General features: G+C 39.0%; 1 protein-coding gene across 5 annotated transcripts in view; it reads right to left on the bottom strand.

Annotated features, from left to right (window-relative positions):
- The window catches only part of SLC35D2 (solute carrier family 35 member D2), a 51,384-nt gene that overhangs the window by 7,789 nt on the left and 22,397 nt on the right, over positions 1-21,198 (bottom strand). For 4 of the 5 annotated variants that reach the window (XM_046023015.1, XM_046023012.1, XM_046023014.1 and 1 more), the window contains 5 exons: positions 19,564-19,635; positions 18,607-18,675; positions 13,196-13,298; positions 11,800-11,892; positions 6,382-6,449 (listed from right to left, as the gene is read on the bottom strand). In XM_046023015.1, coding sequence (XP_045878971.1) covers positions 6,382-6,449; positions 11,800-11,892; positions 13,196-13,298; positions 18,607-18,675; positions 19,564-19,635 — 405 coding nt within the window. The remainder of the gene's footprint in view (positions 1-6,381; positions 6,450-11,799; positions 11,893-13,195; positions 13,299-18,606; positions 18,676-19,563; positions 19,636-21,198) is intronic. The other variant, XM_046023013.1, reaches the window with a different exon arrangement.

The raw sequence follows: 21,198 nt of genomic DNA, 5'->3' as shown, positions 1-21,198 counted from the left end.
CCATAAAGCTGGAGATATCACAATTCTAGACTTCAAGTTATATTACAAAGTTGTAGCAATCAAAACGGTATGGTACTGGCACAAAAACAGACATATAGACCAATAGAACAGAATAGAAAACCCATAAAGAAACCCACAATTATATGGTCAATTAATTGTCGACAAAGGAAGCAAGAATATTCAAGGGAAAAACAGTCTCTTCAACAAACAGTGCTGGGAAAACTAGACAGCAATGTGCAAAAGAATGAAACTGGTCCACTTTCTTTCACCATGGTAATATTCAAGATGGATGAAGGACCTAAATGTGAGACTTGAAACCATAAAAATCCTAGAAGAGAATACAGGTAGTAATTGCTTTGACATTGGCCATAACAACGTCTTTCCAGATAGGTCTCCTGAGACAAGGGAAATAAAAGCAAAAATGAACTATTGGGACTACATCAAAATAAAGAGCTTCTGCAAAGCAAAACTGTAAGGTTTTTTATTATTAAGTTTTTATAGATTTTGGAGACTACCCCTTTATCAGATCTATCATTTGCAAATACCATCTTTCATTCAAAAGGCTGCCTTTTAGTTTTGTTAGACAAAGACAAATACCATATTATCTCACTCATATGTGGGATTTAAAAAAACAAAGTAAGTGAGCAAAAGGGGGAGAAGGGGGAACCAAACCAAGAAACAGCCTCTTAACAATAGAGAACAAACCTATGGTTACGAGAGGGGAGGTGGGTGTAGGGATGGGTGAAACAGCTGATGGGGATTGAAGAGAAAAGAAAGGAAAAGGAGAAAGAAATTAATGGATTCCACGTGCCAATAACACTCCTGTGCCCTATGTCCAACGTTAATTCACCAGGCATTCAACATTGATCTCTATATTGACACTTACTGCTAAGAAAATGACTCGGAATTGTGACCAAGCACCAATCAAAAAAAATATATATATATATATGTATATATATATACACACACATATATATGAATACAGAATCCAATCAGATAAAATATGTTCATTCCAATCAAGAAGTAAAGAAAATTAGCTGCAACCTAAGTGGGGTACAAATTCACTCCACCCAAAAAAGATACAAAGAGATCATAAGGTGTGTTGGATTTTAAAATTAAATCCCAGTTAGGAGGCATAAGCCTGAATCCCCACTGGCAGAACAGAGGGAATCAGACTCTTAGGAAAGGGCTCAGCCTATGCCCCTATGTGTTAGGTAGTCTCTTCCTGAAAAAATTTAGTGCCCAGTTCCCAGTTCAGGCCAGAATCTCTATTAATAACAGAATCCAGATCGCAGATTAACACAGTAACGACTTTCAGCCTGAGTGTGTTTCTTACCAGGGATGGTAAAGAAAAAAAAAACCTTAAGAGCTAAAGCACACCAAGCTTTTATGTTAAGGAAGAAATTCCATTATAAACTTAAATTCTGTAATCTTCAGAATTACTATATGTCTCTGTGATGAAAGTAATTATAATAATTTGACAAGTTACAGGACCCAACATCTTGGCCTCTGTGGTTTGAAACTGAAATGTACAATGGGATTAAACTTGCAGTTTTCATTGGAAAGAAGTAAGAAAACCTGGGGCGCCTGGGTGGCTCAGTGGGTTAAGCCTCTGCCTTCGGCTCAGGTCATGATCCCAGAGTCCTGGGATGGAGCCCCACATCGGGCTCTCTGCTCGGCAGGGAGCCTGCTTCCCCCTCTCTCTCTGCCTGCCTCTCTGCCTACTTGTGATCTCTCTCTGTTAAATAAATAAATAAAAATCTTTAAAAAAAAAAAAGAAGTAAGAAAACCTGTGTCAATCTGAACACAGTATTTGACATTTAAAAGAAGCTGATTTACCACATTTCTAAGTTGGGTTTACTAGATTTCAAAGAATTGCTTAGGTTTGTGAAGCGACCTGGCTCATAAGCTTTGCAGAGGACCTCATTAGGGCTTGGAGTAGCTGGAGAAAAAATCAGGTGAATGTAGTTTAAAATTCTTACTTTTTTTTTTTAATTCACTGAGTGGTAAAAAAGACCAACTTACAGTAAATTGTTTAGGAGATTTTCATCAGCTAAACTTGAGTTAATAAGCCATTAATCAAACAGTTAAATGTCCTTATGTTAATACAAAAATTTCTAGCCTCATAAATAAAGCAACAGTATTTATAAATTGAACCTAAAGCCTTAAAAAAATCAAAGTTTTTTAATGTTTATAATTTTAATAAATTCAACATGAATCCTGAACCCCAGAATAATCCTATTCATGCATAAAATAAAAAGATTAAAAAACTCATTGTGATGTTACTGAATGCCTACTCTGTTCAGCCCAGACAGTAAGAGTAGATAACCCACAGCATCTGCCCTGGAGGAGGGAGTCTAATAAAATACTAGAGATTATAGCACAAGGGAGCGGTATAACCCAACCTAGCGACACAGAAAAGTTTCCTGCGGGCTTATGACTGCAGCCTTAAACCCAAGGCTATCATGGATATTATTTTTATTTTTGCTTAAAAATTCCTACTCTGGCGTTCCAATCATGCAATGTTTTCTCCATCCTACCTTTTAGTGAAACCACTTCCACCTGAATTCAGAATTGGCTGATACCTTGGATCCACCCACTATGAGTGTGGGCAAGTAGGACACACACTCATCAGCTGGGCTGAGCACAGGAGGAGCCCCCTACCCCTTCTCTGAGGCCTGAGGGTGTCTGAAATAGCCATGTCTTAAGTAAAAGGGGGGCCTCTAGACAAAAGGCTGCATTTCTCAGTATAACCAGTAGGTGTCACCAGAGAGGCTAAAATAAAACAGCAAGGATCAAAGTAGTCTATTCCAATTTTCTAAGAAACAATCTATTTCTATATGCAAATAGTCACCTATGTAGTCCTTTGGCTAAAACGACCAAGGTTCTAAACTAAAAGAACCTCCATTAACTCAGTACAAAGAAAACCAGACCACTTTTAATGCTAAAAATGTCAACTTCTGCCTGACAGTAGTTTTAATTTTAGCATCTGTGGATTTATAAAATGCACAGATATTTAAAAACAGCTTCCTGCCGTTCTGTATTTCTAAATCATATATCATCTATGTCTACTTGAAAAAGAATAGCAAATAGATGTGATTCACATTCAGACAATAGATGCCAGCAGTATGCTTGGGTTTATAGGTCCCCAAGAGATGGACATGCTCATGGAGAAACCCCTGGAACACAACTCCTGCTCCAAGTTACTTACTGTTTCTGAAAAGAAACCAACTGATTTACCCAAGTTGTACAGCACATTCATGGCAGTCATAAATAGTACTTAAATGACCTCCTTTACAATGTGTCCTGGTTATCATTCTGTGAAAGGGCATTTACATAAACTCATCACAAATGTTCAAATAATAACAGGCCATGTTTACACTCCTCCCATCAACCACAGTGGCACCCTAGCACAAAAATCTAATTTCAGATTTCAAAGAATTTCAAGTAATCTCATCTCACCCACCTCTTGTAAGAATACACTCCTACCCAAGACCTCAGTGGTGTGCCAAGGACGCCAAAGTTATGGGGTTTATATGGTCCATCTTCCCAGAGCACCAATTTTACATTAAGATTTGGTTTACTGGGAATGTGGGAATATCGCTCCTGTGCCCCAGCTATCCTCAGAATCCTGTTTTATTTTATGTGCACATTACAGCAGTTATTAGTGAAAGTTCAAGGAATAGAATATTTATTATCCTGTGATTAAAAAATACTTGGTACTTTTGTGTGTTTACTGAGAAATATATTACGGCTTCAGTGGTACCAAAGGGTCTGCTACTGGGGCAGAAACAGATTAGGATAATCACTTCCAAAGCCCGAGGGCTGGTCTCAGTTGCTGGTATGAATAAACCAGAACACATAATTTTTCTGCAAGATTAAAATTACCTGCAGAGTTAGCTTTTTTTTTTTTTTTAAGATTCATTTATTTTAGAGAGAGAGTATGTGTGTCTACAAGTGGAGGGAGGGCCAGAGGGAAAGAATCCTCAAGCAGACTCCCCGCTGAGCACCGAGCTCCACAGGGATCCATCTCACACCCTGAGATCATGACTTGACCAGAAATCAAGAGCCAAACACTTAACTGACTGAGTCACCGAGATGCCCCCGAGTTAACTTTTTAAAATCTAGTTTGTCAGCTTAAATTTCAGTCTAAATTTTACTTCTGCCTGCATTAAACTATCTTAGCACCCACAATCTAGTTTACATTCCTGACATAATTAAACTCCATCATATCCTTTATCTACAAACTCCTGATTACAAATTGCATTTCTGAAAGCTGAGTCCATACTAACTCAAAAGAAAATTAAAAGTCTGCCCTTTTCACCATTCCATTCACTTTTCATACATTTTTAAAGTGTTATAATTTTGTAATTGTATATTCAACATGGGACAGGGGTTTGGTGGTTAGAAAACCCAAGTTTGAAATGCAAACTTGAAAGAGTTGAAGAAAGTAAGAAGCTGAGCATCACGGTCCTCTGGAATCAAGGGTTGGGACACCTATGTGTGAGCCCTGAGTCATTTCTTGAGCAGGGACCAAAGAAAAGGGGCAAGCCATGTACCAGTTGTCCTCAAAACGGAGAACGTGCTCAGAAGCTTACAATGGCTTCTCTTACTATGAAGAAGTAAATATCCCAATCCTTTAAAGAGAAACTTCAAGAAAGGATTCTGAAAAATCCACCATACCAAAATTGAAACTTCCTTCCAGAGCAGTTTCAGCATTCAAATTTAACCAATGAAAGTAAAGTACAGTTGACCCTTGAATGACACAGGAGCTAGGGGTGCTGACCCCTTGCCCAGTAAAAAATCTGTAGATAACTTTTGACTTCCCAAAAACCTAATGGCTAATAGTCTACTGTTAGACCAGAAGCCTTACTGAGAGCATAGGTAATTAACAAGTATTTTGTATATTATATCCATTATACACTATATTCTAATAATAAAGTAAGCTAAAGAAAATGTTATTGAGAAAATCATAAGAGAAAATGCACTTACAGAGATGTATGTATTCTTTGAAAAAAATCCACACAAAATTGGACCCACACAGTTCAAATATGTATCGTTCAAGGGTCAACTATGCATGTAATAGCAAAAAAGTGTTGAAGCCATGTACTGTTGGTAGAACCAATTCTGGCTGGGGTGAAAACACACTGACCTCAAGAAATAGAAATATTAACAATAACAACCACACTTAACATTCCTGAGCATTTTCTGTGTGTCTGGCACATGCTGAGGGCTCATCACTCTAGCTCATTTAATCCACCTAACCCCATTCTATGAATCACATACTTTATCTCATTGTTAAAGATCCCATTTTAAAAGTAAGGAAATTGAGGCTCAGAGTGGTTAGGTAACTTGTCCAAGGACTCAGAACTAGTAAGTGGCAAACCCAAGGCATCTGATGCCAGAATTCGGACACCTCGCTGTTGGAATGGTGCCATGATTTTAGTGTCCTCAAAAGACCCACTTTAAAAACAGACCTACCTAATTTTCATCTTTAAATGTGGGTGAAACCTAAATCTTAAAGACTTTATCATTTTTTACTGATTTATTTATAATTGGAATGCCTTTATGGCATTTTCATTTGCAAAGGGACTACTGATGACATAATACATTAAGAACTTTTATCAAGAGTATTCGTTTTCTAAGAAGCACATTATTAAGTGGGGGGGAAATGTACAGAATTATACACAGATCAGGTTAAACCTCTGACAGGCAAGCCCCAGAGAATGGAGGCTCCTATCTAGGCACCACTTACCACATCACCACTGAGGACAAAGACTTTGCTGGGGTTAGTTCTTGAGTTCCTTCAGTAGTGCAAGTAAAACAAACAAGCAAACAAAAACAGGAACAGCATCTCATCAAGTTTATAGCAAAATGAGAAAATACTTTGAAACTCTGCTCTGTTGCTCATAGGTGAATCTGGGGTTTGTTAGAGAAAGGTATTGTCTAAGTTTATGTGATATGGATTGAATTTTTTTTTTAAATCAGAGAGAAAAGAAAAGATGGTTTGACAAAGGGTGACTCACAAACACAGCTTAGATTTTTTTCAAGGTCAAATGGGAGACAACAACTGAGAAAACTACAACTATTTCACTTAACTTATGCTTTCAGAAATTAATAGGAAACATCACGTTTTGGAGTAGAATGTGATATCAGGCATGACTTTCAAAAATAAAACTGTTTCATGCTTGCTCCTGGTCTTTCAGGCTGTGTTCCCAGGGATCCTGGGTCCCATCCCACTCCTTGCTGCAAGGCTGCTTTCCAGAGAAAGGTGGAAAAGCAAAGACAAAGGGCTTTTGACAGAGAGACAGAACGTATATTTTGACTTGATTTGTCAAGAAATATCACAGATCAAGCTTCTACTTATGGATGGTTTCTTACCCCAAAAAACAGGAAAGAAGAAACTGTATGATAAAGAGAACATTCTTCCATTCATTGAATTCAGTAGCCTATTATGAAAAAAAAAAAAAAAAAGAAAACTAATGGTTAGACTATTAATTGCAGTTTAAACCTATGGCTTTTAACAAATTGTGTGTTTTAGTACAGGAAACACTTTCCCAAACAGAAAATACAACTTTAAAAAACCCTAGGCAATACCAGTTTGTAATGTTGGGCATATTACTTTTATTTCCCGAATCTCAGATTCACTTTACAAAACAAGGATCTTTTTTTAAAACATCCTCAAAAGGTCAACATGAGGATTTAATGAAATTGTTTAGAACCTGGCAGGTTGCACATACACAACATAGCTATTGTTGCTGTGACTATCTCTCTACTAATCTGTGTTCACAAAATCATGGTTGGGTTTACTTTGTATAAATAATCTTAGAAGAAAGCTTATGATAAAATTAATAATGTTGGCAAGTTCAGAAAACTAAGTCCATGAACTGTTTTCAAGAATTTATAAATGCTTGGGGTGCCTCAGTGGCTCAGTCAGTTAAGCGTCTAACTCTTGGTTTTGGCTCAGGTTATGATCTCAAGGTCATAGAATTGAGCCCAGTGTCAAGTTCTGGGCTCAGCACAGAGTTGGCTTGAGATTCTCTCCCTCCCCCTCTGCTCCTCCCACTGCTTGCTCACACGCACTGTCTCCCTCTCTAAAATAAATAAACAAGCTCTTTTTAAAAAATAATTTACAAATGCCTAGTAAGCATTATGAACAAATAAACTACTTTGTGTATTTACAAAGCAAGCAAGTAATCGGGTAGAGGAGCTGGGACAGAAAATTTTACGAGGGAGGTTCAACTCTCCAAGACTTTGGTCTTAGTCTCTTAGCTGAGAAAATGAAATTAACCCTCTTGGAATGACAGGCAACAATAAAAAGGAGCATTTTATTTGTTCTTTGTCCTTTGCCTGCACCCAAAAATGATTTTAAGGTGACTCAAGACTATACATTATGTTTGGACTGAATAACATAATTGAATATCAGTTCTATTCACTTTTTCCTAGGCAAAACTTTATTAGCCAAGTTTTAGTAATTTTATAGATTTAAAGCTATTTAAATCTTTATCAAGTTTATAGTTCAGAAATTTTAGGCCAATTAGAATGGATTCTTCTCCAATTAATACATTTTTGCAATACTTGACATTGTTTCACTAGGGAGACTTTGTCCACCTCTCTTAACAAAAGAAACACATTAAATGTTGATAATTGTTGAACCTGGTCTATGGGTCCATGGGGTTTGTTATTACTATTTGTTCTCCTTATATACATAGGTTTGAAAGTTCCATCATAAAATTATTTTCTTTGGGGCACCTGGGTGGCTCAGTGGGTTAGGGCCTCTGCCTTCGGCTCAGGTCATGATCCCAGGGTTCTGGGATCGAGCCCCGCATCGGACTCTCTGCTCAGCAGGGAGCCTGCTTCCTCCTCTCTCTCTGCCTGCTTCTCTGCCTACTTGATATCTCTATCAAATAAATTTAAAAAAATTATTTTCTTTAAAAGCTTACTTGTGAAAGAAAAATAATAATAAACATGAATCCATCTTACTGGCAAGCCCAAGCCAATCGAAGGTGCAGAAAACATCCAAGGCAGTCAAAGACCAAAACTAAGCAAAACAAAAAAAAAAACAAAAAAAAAACACAGAAAACAATCTATATCTAAAATTAAAATAGAACTGGAAATAATAGAAAACCATATGCTCTGAACTTCAAACCAAGGGTAGCAAAACATATATTGATTCAACAAGTTGGAAGTATTTCTGCAAACAGTAAATTAAAACTATATACTCCTGAACCACTTGAGGGCCATGTAGTCATTTTCATAAAAATATCTGGATTCTTTGCCACTCTAAATTTTGGTAGATTTTAGCTTTATTTTGCTCTTTTAATAATGATAAAGCTATGCTGGTGACATTTTAAAAAATGATGTAGTATGACATTTATTTAAAACAGTGGGGCGCCTGGGTGGCTCAGTCAGTTAAGCATCTGACTTTGGCTCAGGTCATGATCTAGGGGTCCTAGGATAGAGCCCCGTGTTGTGTTCCCTGCTCAGCGGGTGTCTGCTTCTCCTTGTCCCTGCTCATGCTCCCTTTCTTGCTCACTCTCTCACACACACGCAAGTAAATAAATAAAATATTTTTTAAAAAATAGAAATTAAAGATGAATAACAATATAGTAGTGCTTCCTTTAGACTAACTGTTGTTGTAAAAGTATGGTAGAGTATGAATCTTTTTATTTTGCATTTATGTGGGTTTTTTAATCAGAAAAATAAATCTTATTATTTATCCCTATTCATCAACTATAATAAACCATGTACTCTGAACTTATTGCAGCAATTCGAATCACTAAAGAAAGGTCACCCAATCAGTATTCTCCAAAGGCCTATACTGTTGACAAGAGGAGCTGGCATTGCTGACTTTGCTAACCAGAGACAGAATCAAGGTGCTGTTACCAGATTTGTTGACTGTATAAGTCCAAGGTCCAGGAGTGAACTCTAGTGCAGTTAGTCATACAAGTCTTACCACAATCTCTGATTTTCTCCAGTCAACCAGGAAAAATGACTCATCAAAGTACTTCTTCTGTTAATAAGTTAGCATTTTACCCTAATTCATCAATCAACTTTTGGTACAATCACCCCAAACTGCAAATAAAATGCAATTTTATAGACTAACAGACCTAATTACATAAGTTCTCTCCTTTATTTTATTTGCTTCACAATCTAAAATGGATTCAACCATAGTTAAAAATAACCAACTGAAAGAAACTTGCAACAGAGCAGAACAATCTTACTAGTGAAAATATCAAATATTTTCTACGGGGATTTAAAAATGACTGATTACAGAAACTGTCCCATATCTTTTGGCACTCTTATCATACAATACTTGTAAATTTAAAAAGAGTCAAAGTTTTAATTTCATGACCTTGTATTTTTTCATTTTTATAGTAGTCCTTTCTTACAGCTTTAAACACATTCTATTTTTTCTAAATTATAATTTTCATATAGATTTTTTTTTTAAATCTCTATATTTAGCTCTGGAATTACAGTGGCTAGTAACCACAACTGGGGCTCGAAGGTACCTTCTGTTTGAAATCTTAGGAGCCTGGTCAAACAGAAGAGGCTAGCCAAGGGTAAATATTGAGAGAGTTTAACACCAAAAGCCAGAACAGGAGCATAATATTCTCCTAGAACACCACTGTTTAATAGGTTAGAGTATATGTTCAGCCTCTTATACTTTCTAAAGATATAAGCACTAGGTTCTGGTTTTTCATGCATGAAGGAAAAAAGCACTTTTCATATACAATGAAGTAACTGGGAGGACAGTGGAAGATGTGTTCCTCGGTCAGACTGCCTAGATGGATCCCCTGTATCCCTGGAAGTTATTTAAACACTGGGTTCATCTAAAAGATGAGCATAACAGCAGTACCCTCTCCTCAGAGGGCTGTTGTGGAAAGCAGTGAAATAGTTCATGTGCAATGCTTTGAACAAAGTCTGATAAGTCCTCAATAATTATTAGCTATTATTTTTATTATTAACTGAGAAAGTATAATTCTGCAATGGTAAGCATTACAAGGAGGTGAAACTTTTTTTTTTTAATTTATTTATTTGACAGAGAGAGAGATCATAACTAGGCAGAGAGGCAGGCAGAGGGTGGAGGAGGGGAAGCAGGCTCCCTGCCAAGCAGAGAGCCCCATGTGGGGCTCGATCCCAGTACCCTGGGATCATGACCTGAGCCAAACGCAGAGGCTTTAACACACTGAGCCACTCAGGCACCCCATGAGGTAAAACTTTTTAAAAGGCTTATTTATCTTAGAGAGAGAGGGAGTGGGAGGAGGGGCAGAGGGAGAGAAACTTGAAGCAGACTCTCCACTGAGGGCAGAGCCCATTGTGGGGCCCATCCCACGAACCCATGAGATCATGACCAGAGCCAAAACCAAGAGTCAGACGTTCCCACGACTCACCAAGGGGCCCCACCCAGGCGTCCCACAAGCAGGTGAAACTTCTAAGAGTACCTGTTATAAGTTCATAAAGCAAAGGTTTGGATGTGGGAACACACATTCCTATGGGAACATGTTACAAATTATTAACATGATACATCCAGGAGATTTAACTCATAAGGTACCTAAAATTCAGTTTCTGGTTACCATGCCATTCATAGCATTGCTGCCAAGTTCTCCTGTCCCCTCTTTTGGAAAGGGATTGTACCAATAAGAAAGTGTAGTTTTAAGAAAGAATGAGAAGCCCCAACATCCACCCAAGGAGCCCACAAGAGGCTGCAAACTTCTCGAAGTATTCAAACCCCAGAAAGGCTACAGATGGGATCCACTCAACCTGAGTGCCCCACAGACACCTGCTGATCAGTACACACAGCAACAGTGTCCTGTGGTGGGTGAGCAGCCACTGCACAGGGCCCCTCTGAACCCTGAACCTGGGTCCCGCACCCAGAGACTTAGTGTCTGGGGCTTGGCTCTGTGGGCAGATGCAAGGCTGGATGGTAAGTGCTGCCCAGCAAATTTTCTCTAATGAACTTAAGCATCTCCCTTAAGATACAGGCAAACTTCTTAGAAGTGTTACAGTTAGCAGCTTTCTGAAAAAACAGAGCTTGACATGGGCTGGCACGCTTCAAAGAGGACAGTAAGGATGCTGTGAGCTGAATCTTTACCCTTCCTGAGAGATGGTCTTCACTCCCTCCAGCTGGGCCTCCTCTATTCCTAGACCATTTTCTTTGTCTCTCAGGTGTGTGCAGCAAACAGGTGAGCAGGGCAAATACCAAGCAACACATTCTCAAAATTCCAAATGTACCTCCCAGAATACTTAGATGCAAATCTCCATGATCTCTGGAATTTGCTTAAAAATATTCCAGGAGGGAAAAAAGAATGAAAGCAGATGGGAATAGATGAAATAAGAATGGCAAAATGCCAAAAAGTGTTGACACAGGGTGGTGGGTACATGAGATTCATTGAATTATTCTATTTTGCATATGTTTCAAAATGTCCATTATAAAGGCAGGAGATAAATAAACCCATTTTTTAAACGATCAAAATCCTCTTCTAAGTTAGTTTTCCCAGGATCCCCACATCAGCAAATAGGGATATTAAGACTCAAATTCAGATTTTTACTGTCATTGTATTCAAAAAAACTTCAAGTCCAGAGTTCTTGTGACTACTTTCCCATGTGTCTGAAGATAAACACAAAGGAAACGATTGTGCCAAAGGTGCAGCTGGGGATGTCACAGACCTCGCTTTGAGGGACCCTCCTGCTCATCCTACTTACCGTTACACACTTCCCTGCAGTGAGTGCCAGAAGTTAACTATTAAGACTTTAAGAGACTGCTCAGTCAGACTGCAATGACCTTCCTCAGCTTACCTGTTGAAGGTCTCCAGTAGAGACACTAATGATAAGAGTCGGTATAATCATGAAGCAGGCATTGTAGAAAAGCACTCCATATTTCCCCAACTCCTACAAAAACAAAGAAAACACTCAATTTTAGAAATACAAAGCACCAAATTTCCTGGAGCCATTTACACAATTGTGTATTTATGCAGAGTTAAAAATCTATTCCGACCAACTCTGTGTTGGAATATTTTCAGCAAATTCCTTTTTTTTTTTTTTTTTAGCAAATTCCTAATGTAAAAAGCTTCACTTCAAGTACATCATGATAGCAAAATAAACATTTATTTTAGACAAAAATGACAGATAAAAATGGAGGGACTCCGAGGTCCCACCCATCTCTACCATTCCGATTCGGTTTTGTTTCTTTTTTCTAAGTATTGTATTCAGAATGGGAAATCTGGAACAAAATAAAGAACATTGAAAGTGTTAATATAAACAGAACTCCTTAAAAACATCTGCTCTTTCTGTCAAGGAGCAGCAGTGTTAAAACACCAGGTATCTCCTTTTCTAAACTTGCATAAATTTACTTTTCATCAAAGTGGCTACACCCATTTTCCACCATTTCTCATAAAGGGTGACCTATTGGGACCCTCAAAAGGCAAGAAACCTGGTTTTGTAAAACTGCCACCGGTTAAAAAAAAACAAAGGGCCGTGCAGAAAAAAAAAACAGCTCATAGAAATAAGTCTGTCCTTCTGAGCAAACTCCCTCACTCAACACAAAGAACTTGAAACAAGGCAACATATGCCTGGCTCATCCTCCAGGGCTCCTGGAACAGCTGGGGCAGGGGAAGCACGAGGGGCCTTGGCAGGGGGGCAGCCCTGTGCAAGCAGGCTCGTCTGCCCAAGGGTCTCTGGGGGACTGCTCAACGGCTGATCAGGAGAGGCACTTCTCGCTGGCCAGGAGCAGATACAATGGCCATGCCACAGAAGAAGGATCTGAGGTCTGGAGGAGTTAAGGGTCCAAGTCACAGAGACCAGGAAGCCGCAAAACTTGCGTCACCCACGTCTTCAGGCTCCCAAACTAGGGTTGCTTCAGAATACCCCCTACTTTGCCTTGCTCACTGAGCAGGACTGCAAAAAACTTTTAAGTTTATTTTGCCTTTCCAAATAATCTCCTCTTTACGTATTCTGACTCTGCCTGGAAAATAGTGGTGTCTTTTCCCTCCCTATCTGATTTTCTCCCAAAACTTTGCAAGGTCGGGGTAACAAGAACCCATACAGAGAGGATAACTGAAAAGAAATCAGTGATTTATAAAGCATACCATGTAAATTAAATTACATGCCAACTTTACAAATTCATTTCTTTTTTCATGCAATTTCAACGACAAGATGACAAAGCCTAAAAACCACAGGAGCGAAGGCCTGGTACCTTAGGGTCCATTTTCTGTTTGGTATAAACTCCATTTGCTGCTGTGAAGATATCATTCAGGAATACAAAAATATAGCCTTCCAAGTTAAAGGCGAGGTCAGAACTGGAAGGGAGAACACAAAAAGGAGGATGATTATTCAGAAACTCACACAGCTTGGCCTTCAAAGCCTGCCTGTTTTATCTTTCCCTAATCAAATCCACTTGTGATGCCCGTAACTACCTTTTTTTTTTCCCTCTGGCATATTTTCCCCCTCTGTGGTTAATTCCTCTGCTCTGCCTCCAGACAAAACAAAACCAGGCCATCAGGTGGCTTCAATTTAATCATGAATGGCTTAACACCAAAGGGACATTAACCATCTTCCTTCAACGGCAAAGGCCTTTCTTTCACTAACAATCAACTGGCATAATCATTGGTGATGCCCTTCTTTTCTAAAGGGAGTGATTTGTCCAACCCACCCAGTGGATTTGCTTATTGTAATAACCAGGGCCATCTCCGGGTACAGCCCTGTGGGGACAGCTGGGCAGTTACTGGGGCAAGAGGGGTCAAATGAGGAACTGACACCTCCATCTGGTACCCGGCTGGTCACATCACCCACCGTGATGTCTGGGTACCCATCACACCCGGTCCAACGATAAAACAAGGCAAGGATCCATTCCTTCTCCACAACTCCTCTAAGACTCCTTTCTCCCCATCCCCATCACCACCTTCAATTTCCATTTTATATAAATAATACTAGTATAAAAATGTTCAGGGAGGACTAGTATAAAAATGGCTCAGGGAGGACAGAGAGAACAGCTGAGCCCTGAGGTGATTAATCTACCACACTTGATCTTACAGACAGTATGAGAGCCATGTCATAATTCAGAAATACTTAGCATCAAAGGGGCTTCCTCTACACTCTTAGGTTCAGTCACTGGAGCCTGCAAATTTGACAGTAGGGTAACAAGAGAAAAGGAATACAACTTCTATTAAATATTTTACATGTAAAGGAGTTCACAAAAAAATGAATCTCAAATAAGTAGTTAGACTCTGGGGCTTATATATCATTTTAAAAATGAAGAAGTTTGGATTCCAAGGAACAAATAAATTATGGAATAAAGACTAGGAAATTTATAGGGGAAACTAATGGAAGAGAAGGTTTATTGTAGTAAGGGTTATTTATGCAGACTCCTCTTGGTACTAACTCTCCATCACCAGTAATAAGGACTGCTTTCCTATTCCTGGTGGAGGGTTCAGGGTAGAGGGAGTAGGGGGAACCACTCTTACAAAAGGAAATTTATGGTCTACTTTTAGCCAGGAAAGGGGAAGACAGAGAATTCTTTCTACATCTGTTGATTCTTAATTAATTGCCTTCAGCTCAAAATAATGTTTATGCCTAAGTGGCCTATTTTGGAGTGGCATATCCTGATCCCTGCAAAATTAAAAAAAAATAAATTTTTTAAAGACTATTTCTAACCAAAGAGAAGGGGAAAAAGTGGCAAAAATTTCATCAAAATCTGAATCCAAATTAAACCAGATTTATTCAAGGCTTCTGCTGGTACCATTAACTACAAATATATTTGCGAGAATGCAAATTAATTTTAGATCATCATAAATCAGAATTCTCTGGCTCAATCACAAAAAATAGAATCTCTCAAAATAAGGGTCTTCCAAATCTCACGCCTACCCACATTTGGCTCTGTGTTAAGAAGAGTCTGCTGTTGCATAAAATGGCAAAGAGTTGAATGGATTAAAAAAAAAAAAACAGGTTCCTAGGGGAGCTCAGAGAGCCTGAGGGAAATTCCCAGATTTCTCAGGTCTTCTACTCCAGGGGTTACATGTCCCCAACACCACTCATTCAGGCCATTGGTAAAAGCACAGAAGTTTGAAAACAATTTGCTTGCTTTAATACATGAGAGCAGATTCATGGTTAACCATTGTAGTTGTCATTTAGGGCTGTTTTCAGACATAATATTTGACTTTTTCTGGCTATGTGACTTGTCTGGCAAGTAAAATGTAAGAGGAGGTAACCCATGGCAGTTCCAAGCAAAAGTCTGAAAAGCCAACACATGATTCCCCACATGCCTTCTTCCCTCCTGGGTGAGGAAGGAAGTCCCTTCTGAGGCAGGGGTTTCATCATCCTCAGTCCCTAAGTAGCTACCATGAGCACAGCACCCCCCACCCCATCCCATGTAACTAATTTTGGTCTGAGTATGCAGTGTGAGCAGAATATATTTGGTGTGTAAATGTGGGAGCTGTTTGTTACAGCAGCATAAACTGGCCCATCTGACTGAATCAGCTCTATAGTAATTTGCATTTGGATAAGAAGATCTTAATGAGAGGAGAGAAGGGTGGGGTGATGGCCAGCCTTCAGCGAAGGGCGCTTGTCACCCACCCAGAGAGTACCCATTCTCTGGATGCTAAAGAAGGAAAACGTCGAGAAGTGCTGCTCCAAGCTAGCTCTTGGGGGGAAATGCAATGCTCTGAAAACACTATTTACCCTTTCATCTCATTAGAATATCATATGTGGTAACTATGAGCTGAATTTCCACTCAGTGGGGCTGGAAATATGCCTCCAGAGACAGCATCTGAAGTGCCATTTCTCACCAAAGTCTTCCAGACATTTCTATAAATCATTCTTTTGGAAATGTGTACAACTGCCTCAAAGTCAGTAGTTTCCAAATTGAGCTCAAAGGAACTTAATTAAAGAGAGGCTGCCCAGGGGACACCCCAAGGCACTGTGGGAGGAGGGTGCTTTCAACAGAGCACCTCCCTCTTTTAGCTCCTTTGCTCCTAGGAGTTTCTTGGAACAAAACTTCAAGACTACAATAGGCTCTCAGTGCTGCCCTTTCCTGTCCATGCTGGCTCCAACCAGAGGCCGGAAATAGTGCTCAAACCAGGGGCCAGCTCGCAGGGGGGCTCAACTCAGCCACCGCCAGGACTGAGAAGGAGGACATTACCAATGAAACCATAAATAACAAACTGTGGTCTAGGCAAGAAATTAACACATGTAAAATTAAAAAAAAAAAATACATCATCATTATCTGTCACCATCTGGCATGCCCTGTTTTCTAATCTGTTTCTTTTGCTTACTGTCTGTCCCCACCAACTAGAAAGGAAGCTCCTCGAAAGCAAGGATTCCTGTCTGTTTTGTTAACTCTGGATTCCCCCTGCCACACCTAAGCCGACACCTGACAGTAAACACTCAACATGGTTTGGGCCACATACTAGTGTATAAACCCCAATTTATTGTTATCCCATTTGATTCACACAAAGATCCTATTAAGTGGGTCTATTTTTTTTAAATTAACATCTAATGTATTATTTGTTTCAGGGGTACGGGTCTGTGATTCATCAGTCTTACACAATTCACTGCACTCACATAGCACATACCCTCCCCAATGTCCATCCCCCAGCCGCCCCATCCCTCCCCCTCCATTCCCCAGCCACCTTCAGTTTGTTTCCTGAGATAAGAGTCTCTCATGGTTTGTCTCCCTCCCTGGTTTCTCATCTTGTTTCATTTTTCCCTCCCTTCCCCTATGATCCTCTGTCTTGTTTCTCAAATTCCTCATCCGTGAGATCATATCATAATTGTCTTTCTCTGACTGACTTATTTTGCTTAGCCTAACACCCTCTAGTTCCATCCACATCACTGCAAATGGCAAGATTTCATTTCTCTTGATGGCTGCATAGTATTCCATTGTGTATATGAAACACATCTTCTTTAGCCATTCATCTGTTGATGGACATCTGGGTTCTTTCCATAGTTTGTCTATTGTGGACATTGCTGCTATAAGCACAGGGGTGCAGGTGCCCCTTCAGATCACTACATTTGTATCTTAAGGGTAAATACCCTGTAGTGCAATTGCAAGGTCATATAGTAGCTCTATTTTCAGCTTTTTGAGGAACCTCCATACTGTTCTCCAGAGTGGCCACACCAGCTTGCATTCAGGTGGGTCCATTCTAATCTCTATTTTATAGTTGAAATAACTGGGGTGCAGGGAAGTTAAATAGCTCCCTGCTTATACACCTAGTAAGTGAAGAGACTAGAAGAGAATATCCACATCCTTATTTATTTTGCAATTAGTGTTCCAGAACTTTTTTTTAAGATTTTATTTAATTATTTATTTGAGAGAGAGAGAGAGAGAGAGCAGGGGTATGGAGAGGGACAAGCAGACTCTATGCTGAGCATGGAGTCAGATGCGGGTCTCAATCTAAGGACCCTGAGATCATGACCTAAGCCAAAATCAAGAGTTGGATGCTTAACCGACTGAGCTGCCCAGGTGCCCAGGTGTCCCCAGACAATAAGTATCATCCAAATAAATCAGTTAAGAAAACTACTTTAACTGAAATTCATCCAATCTTTGCATTCTTCCCTTCACTCAGGCAGGTTTTTCTTTTCTATTACATTCTTTACCTTACAGATGAGTAAAATTGAGGCAGAGAGAGGCTGAGAAACAGCTGACAAGGGCCAGGCTAAGTTCTGGACCCACAGAATATAACTGCACACAAGCTTTAACCACTAGGCTGTAAAAGTCAGGAGTCTGAGTGTCTGCTTGCAACTGCAAACCTGGAAGTCCACATTCCTGCTCTTGCATTTTAATGAGTAAGACACTCTAGCTGACCCTGGACAACACAGGTTTGAACTGTGCTGATCCATTTATCTGTGGATTTCTTTCACTAAATACAGTACAGTAGAGTAAATGTATTTTCTCTTCCATATGATTTTCTTAACACTTTTCCCCAGCTTCCTTTATTTTAGGAATACAGTATATAATACATAGAACATACAAAATATGTGTTAATCAACTATTTATGTTATCAATAAGGCTTCCAGTCAACAATAGGCTATCAGTACTGAAGTTCTTAGGGAGCAAATAGTTATACTCGGATTTTCCACTATGTACGGGGGGAGAGGATGTTGGTGCCCTTAATCGCCGTGTTGTTCAAGGATCCACTTAGTCATACACTGGTATTGGCTCATGTCCCAAATATACAAATACATTTAATGAGAGCATGCCAGCCTTGGAAACAGACTGCTAAGGCATCACAGGTGACAAAACAAATCAGCCTGCAAGGGCTTTATAAAGCTGTTATTCTTGACCAGATGCCCAAGAACTTTTCTAGTGAATTTCTGTATTGAAGACAAACATTCAGTAATAATAGGAAATAGTTTACTCCTTTTTAGGGAGAAAAGCTGTATTCATATCTTCTAATGTTCCCTTTACATGTTCTCAGAAATGTTCTGGCCAAGTTGGAACCCACTCTGACTTTCACAGGAACACATGGGGAACCCACTAACATCAACAGACTTGTCTCTTGGCTGCTCAATTCAACTGCAGCCAGATGGAGAATGGAAAATGAGGGTGGGGCCGGGCCTATTGTCAAAGGCACAAAGAAGTTATTGAGCAGAAACAGTCCAAAGTCTTACCCAGCTGCTATGAAAGCACCAAGCACAATGGTAAAAACACTGACGATGATGCTCAAGGAATACTGTTTCCTGGATGGATAGAGAAGGGAAGGAGCAAGGCAGGAAAAAACAGGGATTATGACTCTTAAACTGAAAACAGACATTGTTCACAGTCTTATGGCTAAAATCTAATGGACATCACTTTACCTAGAGAAAGCACTGTAAGCACCTGTAAGTGGATTAATAAATTAGATCAAATGTATTTCTTAAGCAGATATCTAATCTAATTATAAATGTATTTCTCTGTTCTCATTGGAAAGATGCTGTGACAAAATGCAGAAGAGTCCTGCTGGAAGTTCTAGTTGGTCTTCTATCAAGCATCCAAAGATTAGGATAAAATTCAACAGTAGGACTTAGAACTGGGCCATCATCCAAATTTCATTGCTAAATGGTCTTCCCAGCAAAACTAGGACTCACATTTTTAGAGTCCAGCCTGAGTGTCTTTATGAGAGATTTTTAAACCAACATTATAAAAATTAATTTATTCCTATGTTACATCACAATCACTATATCAAAATGGATTTCTGTGATTTCCTGCATTTCTATCCTGTGGTACACACGGACAATTTTTCCTCTGTATTCCAAAATCAGTGTACATTCCATCGGATTCAGGAAACATATTTACATCTGTTTTGAGGCTCTTGCATTTTTAAAAGAATTTTCTATCATAAACACATATTATTAGTCTAATATAAAATTACAATTTAAAAAAATCACACATTATGTTCTTAAGGAATCATGGAAACAGGAGATGCTTTTAAGTGAATCAACCACGGGGCCCAGGGCCCTAAGTTATTGCTACTAGCAATTCAAAACAACTCTTTGGAAAAATAACTAGATGTTGAGAATTTGCTACATAAAAATAATGTAGGATGAGGGGAAAGGACATAAGAGGAATAGAAGAAAAACAAGAATTACCCAAGTATGATGGTTTCCAGGAGTAAAGTGAATGGAATGGTAAATTTTCTGAGCACAGTGAACATCGGCAAGCTGTTGGGAAAAGATTCAAATATAATAACATCAGATGCCAAGTATTTTTTTTAACATGTTTTACATTTTTAATTAAGCTCACTTACTTTCCAAATTAAACATAGAAATTAACCTTAATTCTCACCTATACCATTAACAAATCACATTAAATAATAAAAAGAAACGGAGATTTAATAGTTTCATGCCACTTTCACTTGTTAACAATTATTTTCACTTATTAACAATTTTTCAAAATTCATGTAACCCAACTACTGAAAAGATTGTGCTAAAACTACAAAGACCATGCTAAAAGATTGTATGTAATGTAAACCAACACACCCTTCAGCAAACTGAGTTGGAACAATGTATCAATTGTCATTAAGTTCTGCTAACCTTGGACCTAATTATTTCTTGTTGGGACACTTACCCTGAAGTAATAATACAAAAGAAAGAAAAAAACCATGTGCACAAATGTGTTCACTGCAATAATGTCTTTGGGAAAAACATCAGAAACAACTTAAAAGTCATACAAGGCAATGATAAAAAAAATATGATAAATCTACCTGAGGGAACATTATATGTTAACTCTATAATGTAAAACTTTATGTAACTATTAGAAAATTAATATTAAATAAAGAAGGCACAAAACTACATAGAGTCTACTACTAAAACAAGATGCAGTCCACCATATGGGAAAAGACTGAAATCGATGTTTAAAATAGTATGTTGGGTGCCTGGGTGGCTCAGTGGTTGAGCCTCTGCCTTTGGCTCAGGTCATGGTCTCAGAGTCCTGGGATCAAGGCCCGCATCGGGCTCTCTGCTCAGCAGGGAGCCTGCTTCCCCCTCTTTCTCTGCCTGCTTTCTGCCTGCTTGTGATCTCTCTCTCTCTGTCAAATAAATAAATAAAATCTTTAAAAATGATAATAAAATAAAATAGTATGTTAAGGGTGCCTGGGTGGCTTAGTCAGTTAAGCATCTGCCTTCCACTCAGGTCGTGATCCTGGGGTCCTGGGGTCAAGCCCCACATCAGGCTCTCCACTGAACAGGGAGTCTGCTTCTCTCTCCCACTCTCCCTCTGTGCCTTTCCCCCTCCTCAAATAAATAAATAAAATCTTTTTTAAAAAATAAAGTAAATAGTATGTTAGAGAATAAAATTATGGGTTATTTTTCCCAAAAAACTCTAGGTAATGAAGATATATTCACTACGTTTTAAAAAGACTTAAAAACATTTCACTGACTGTCAAAACCCAGCTTCTAAGCACAGCTCAGTGCACAGCCAACAAACTGCCTGGGCTGAAACAGCCCACTTTCATCTGCTTCCAGATATGATTCTGAGAAGATGGCGACCTAGAGAAGGAAAGTCAGAACCAGAGCCACAAGGTTAGTGGCCAGCTCCTCCTGACCAGACCTGAGGAGGGGTTGTATGTGATCAATAATCCCACAAAAAGAGAGCAGGTACAGAAAGAATTTTCAGGAACTTTGTAACTTATGAGACCGGTTAGAACTGCCTTTTTCAAAGTAAGCCAAAAGTCAATTAATTCAAAAAAAAGCAAGTAAGGTATATTTACTGATGAAAAACTGAAT

This window comes from Meles meles, chromosome 11 (genome assembly GCF_922984935.1).
Source record: "Meles meles chromosome 11, mMelMel3.1 paternal haplotype, whole genome shotgun sequence".
Classification (NCBI taxonomy): domain Eukaryota; kingdom Metazoa; phylum Chordata; class Mammalia; order Carnivora; family Mustelidae; genus Meles; species Meles meles.
The sequence above is the reverse complement of the archived record's forward strand: the minus strand, read 5'-3'. Positions and strand labels throughout refer to the sequence as shown.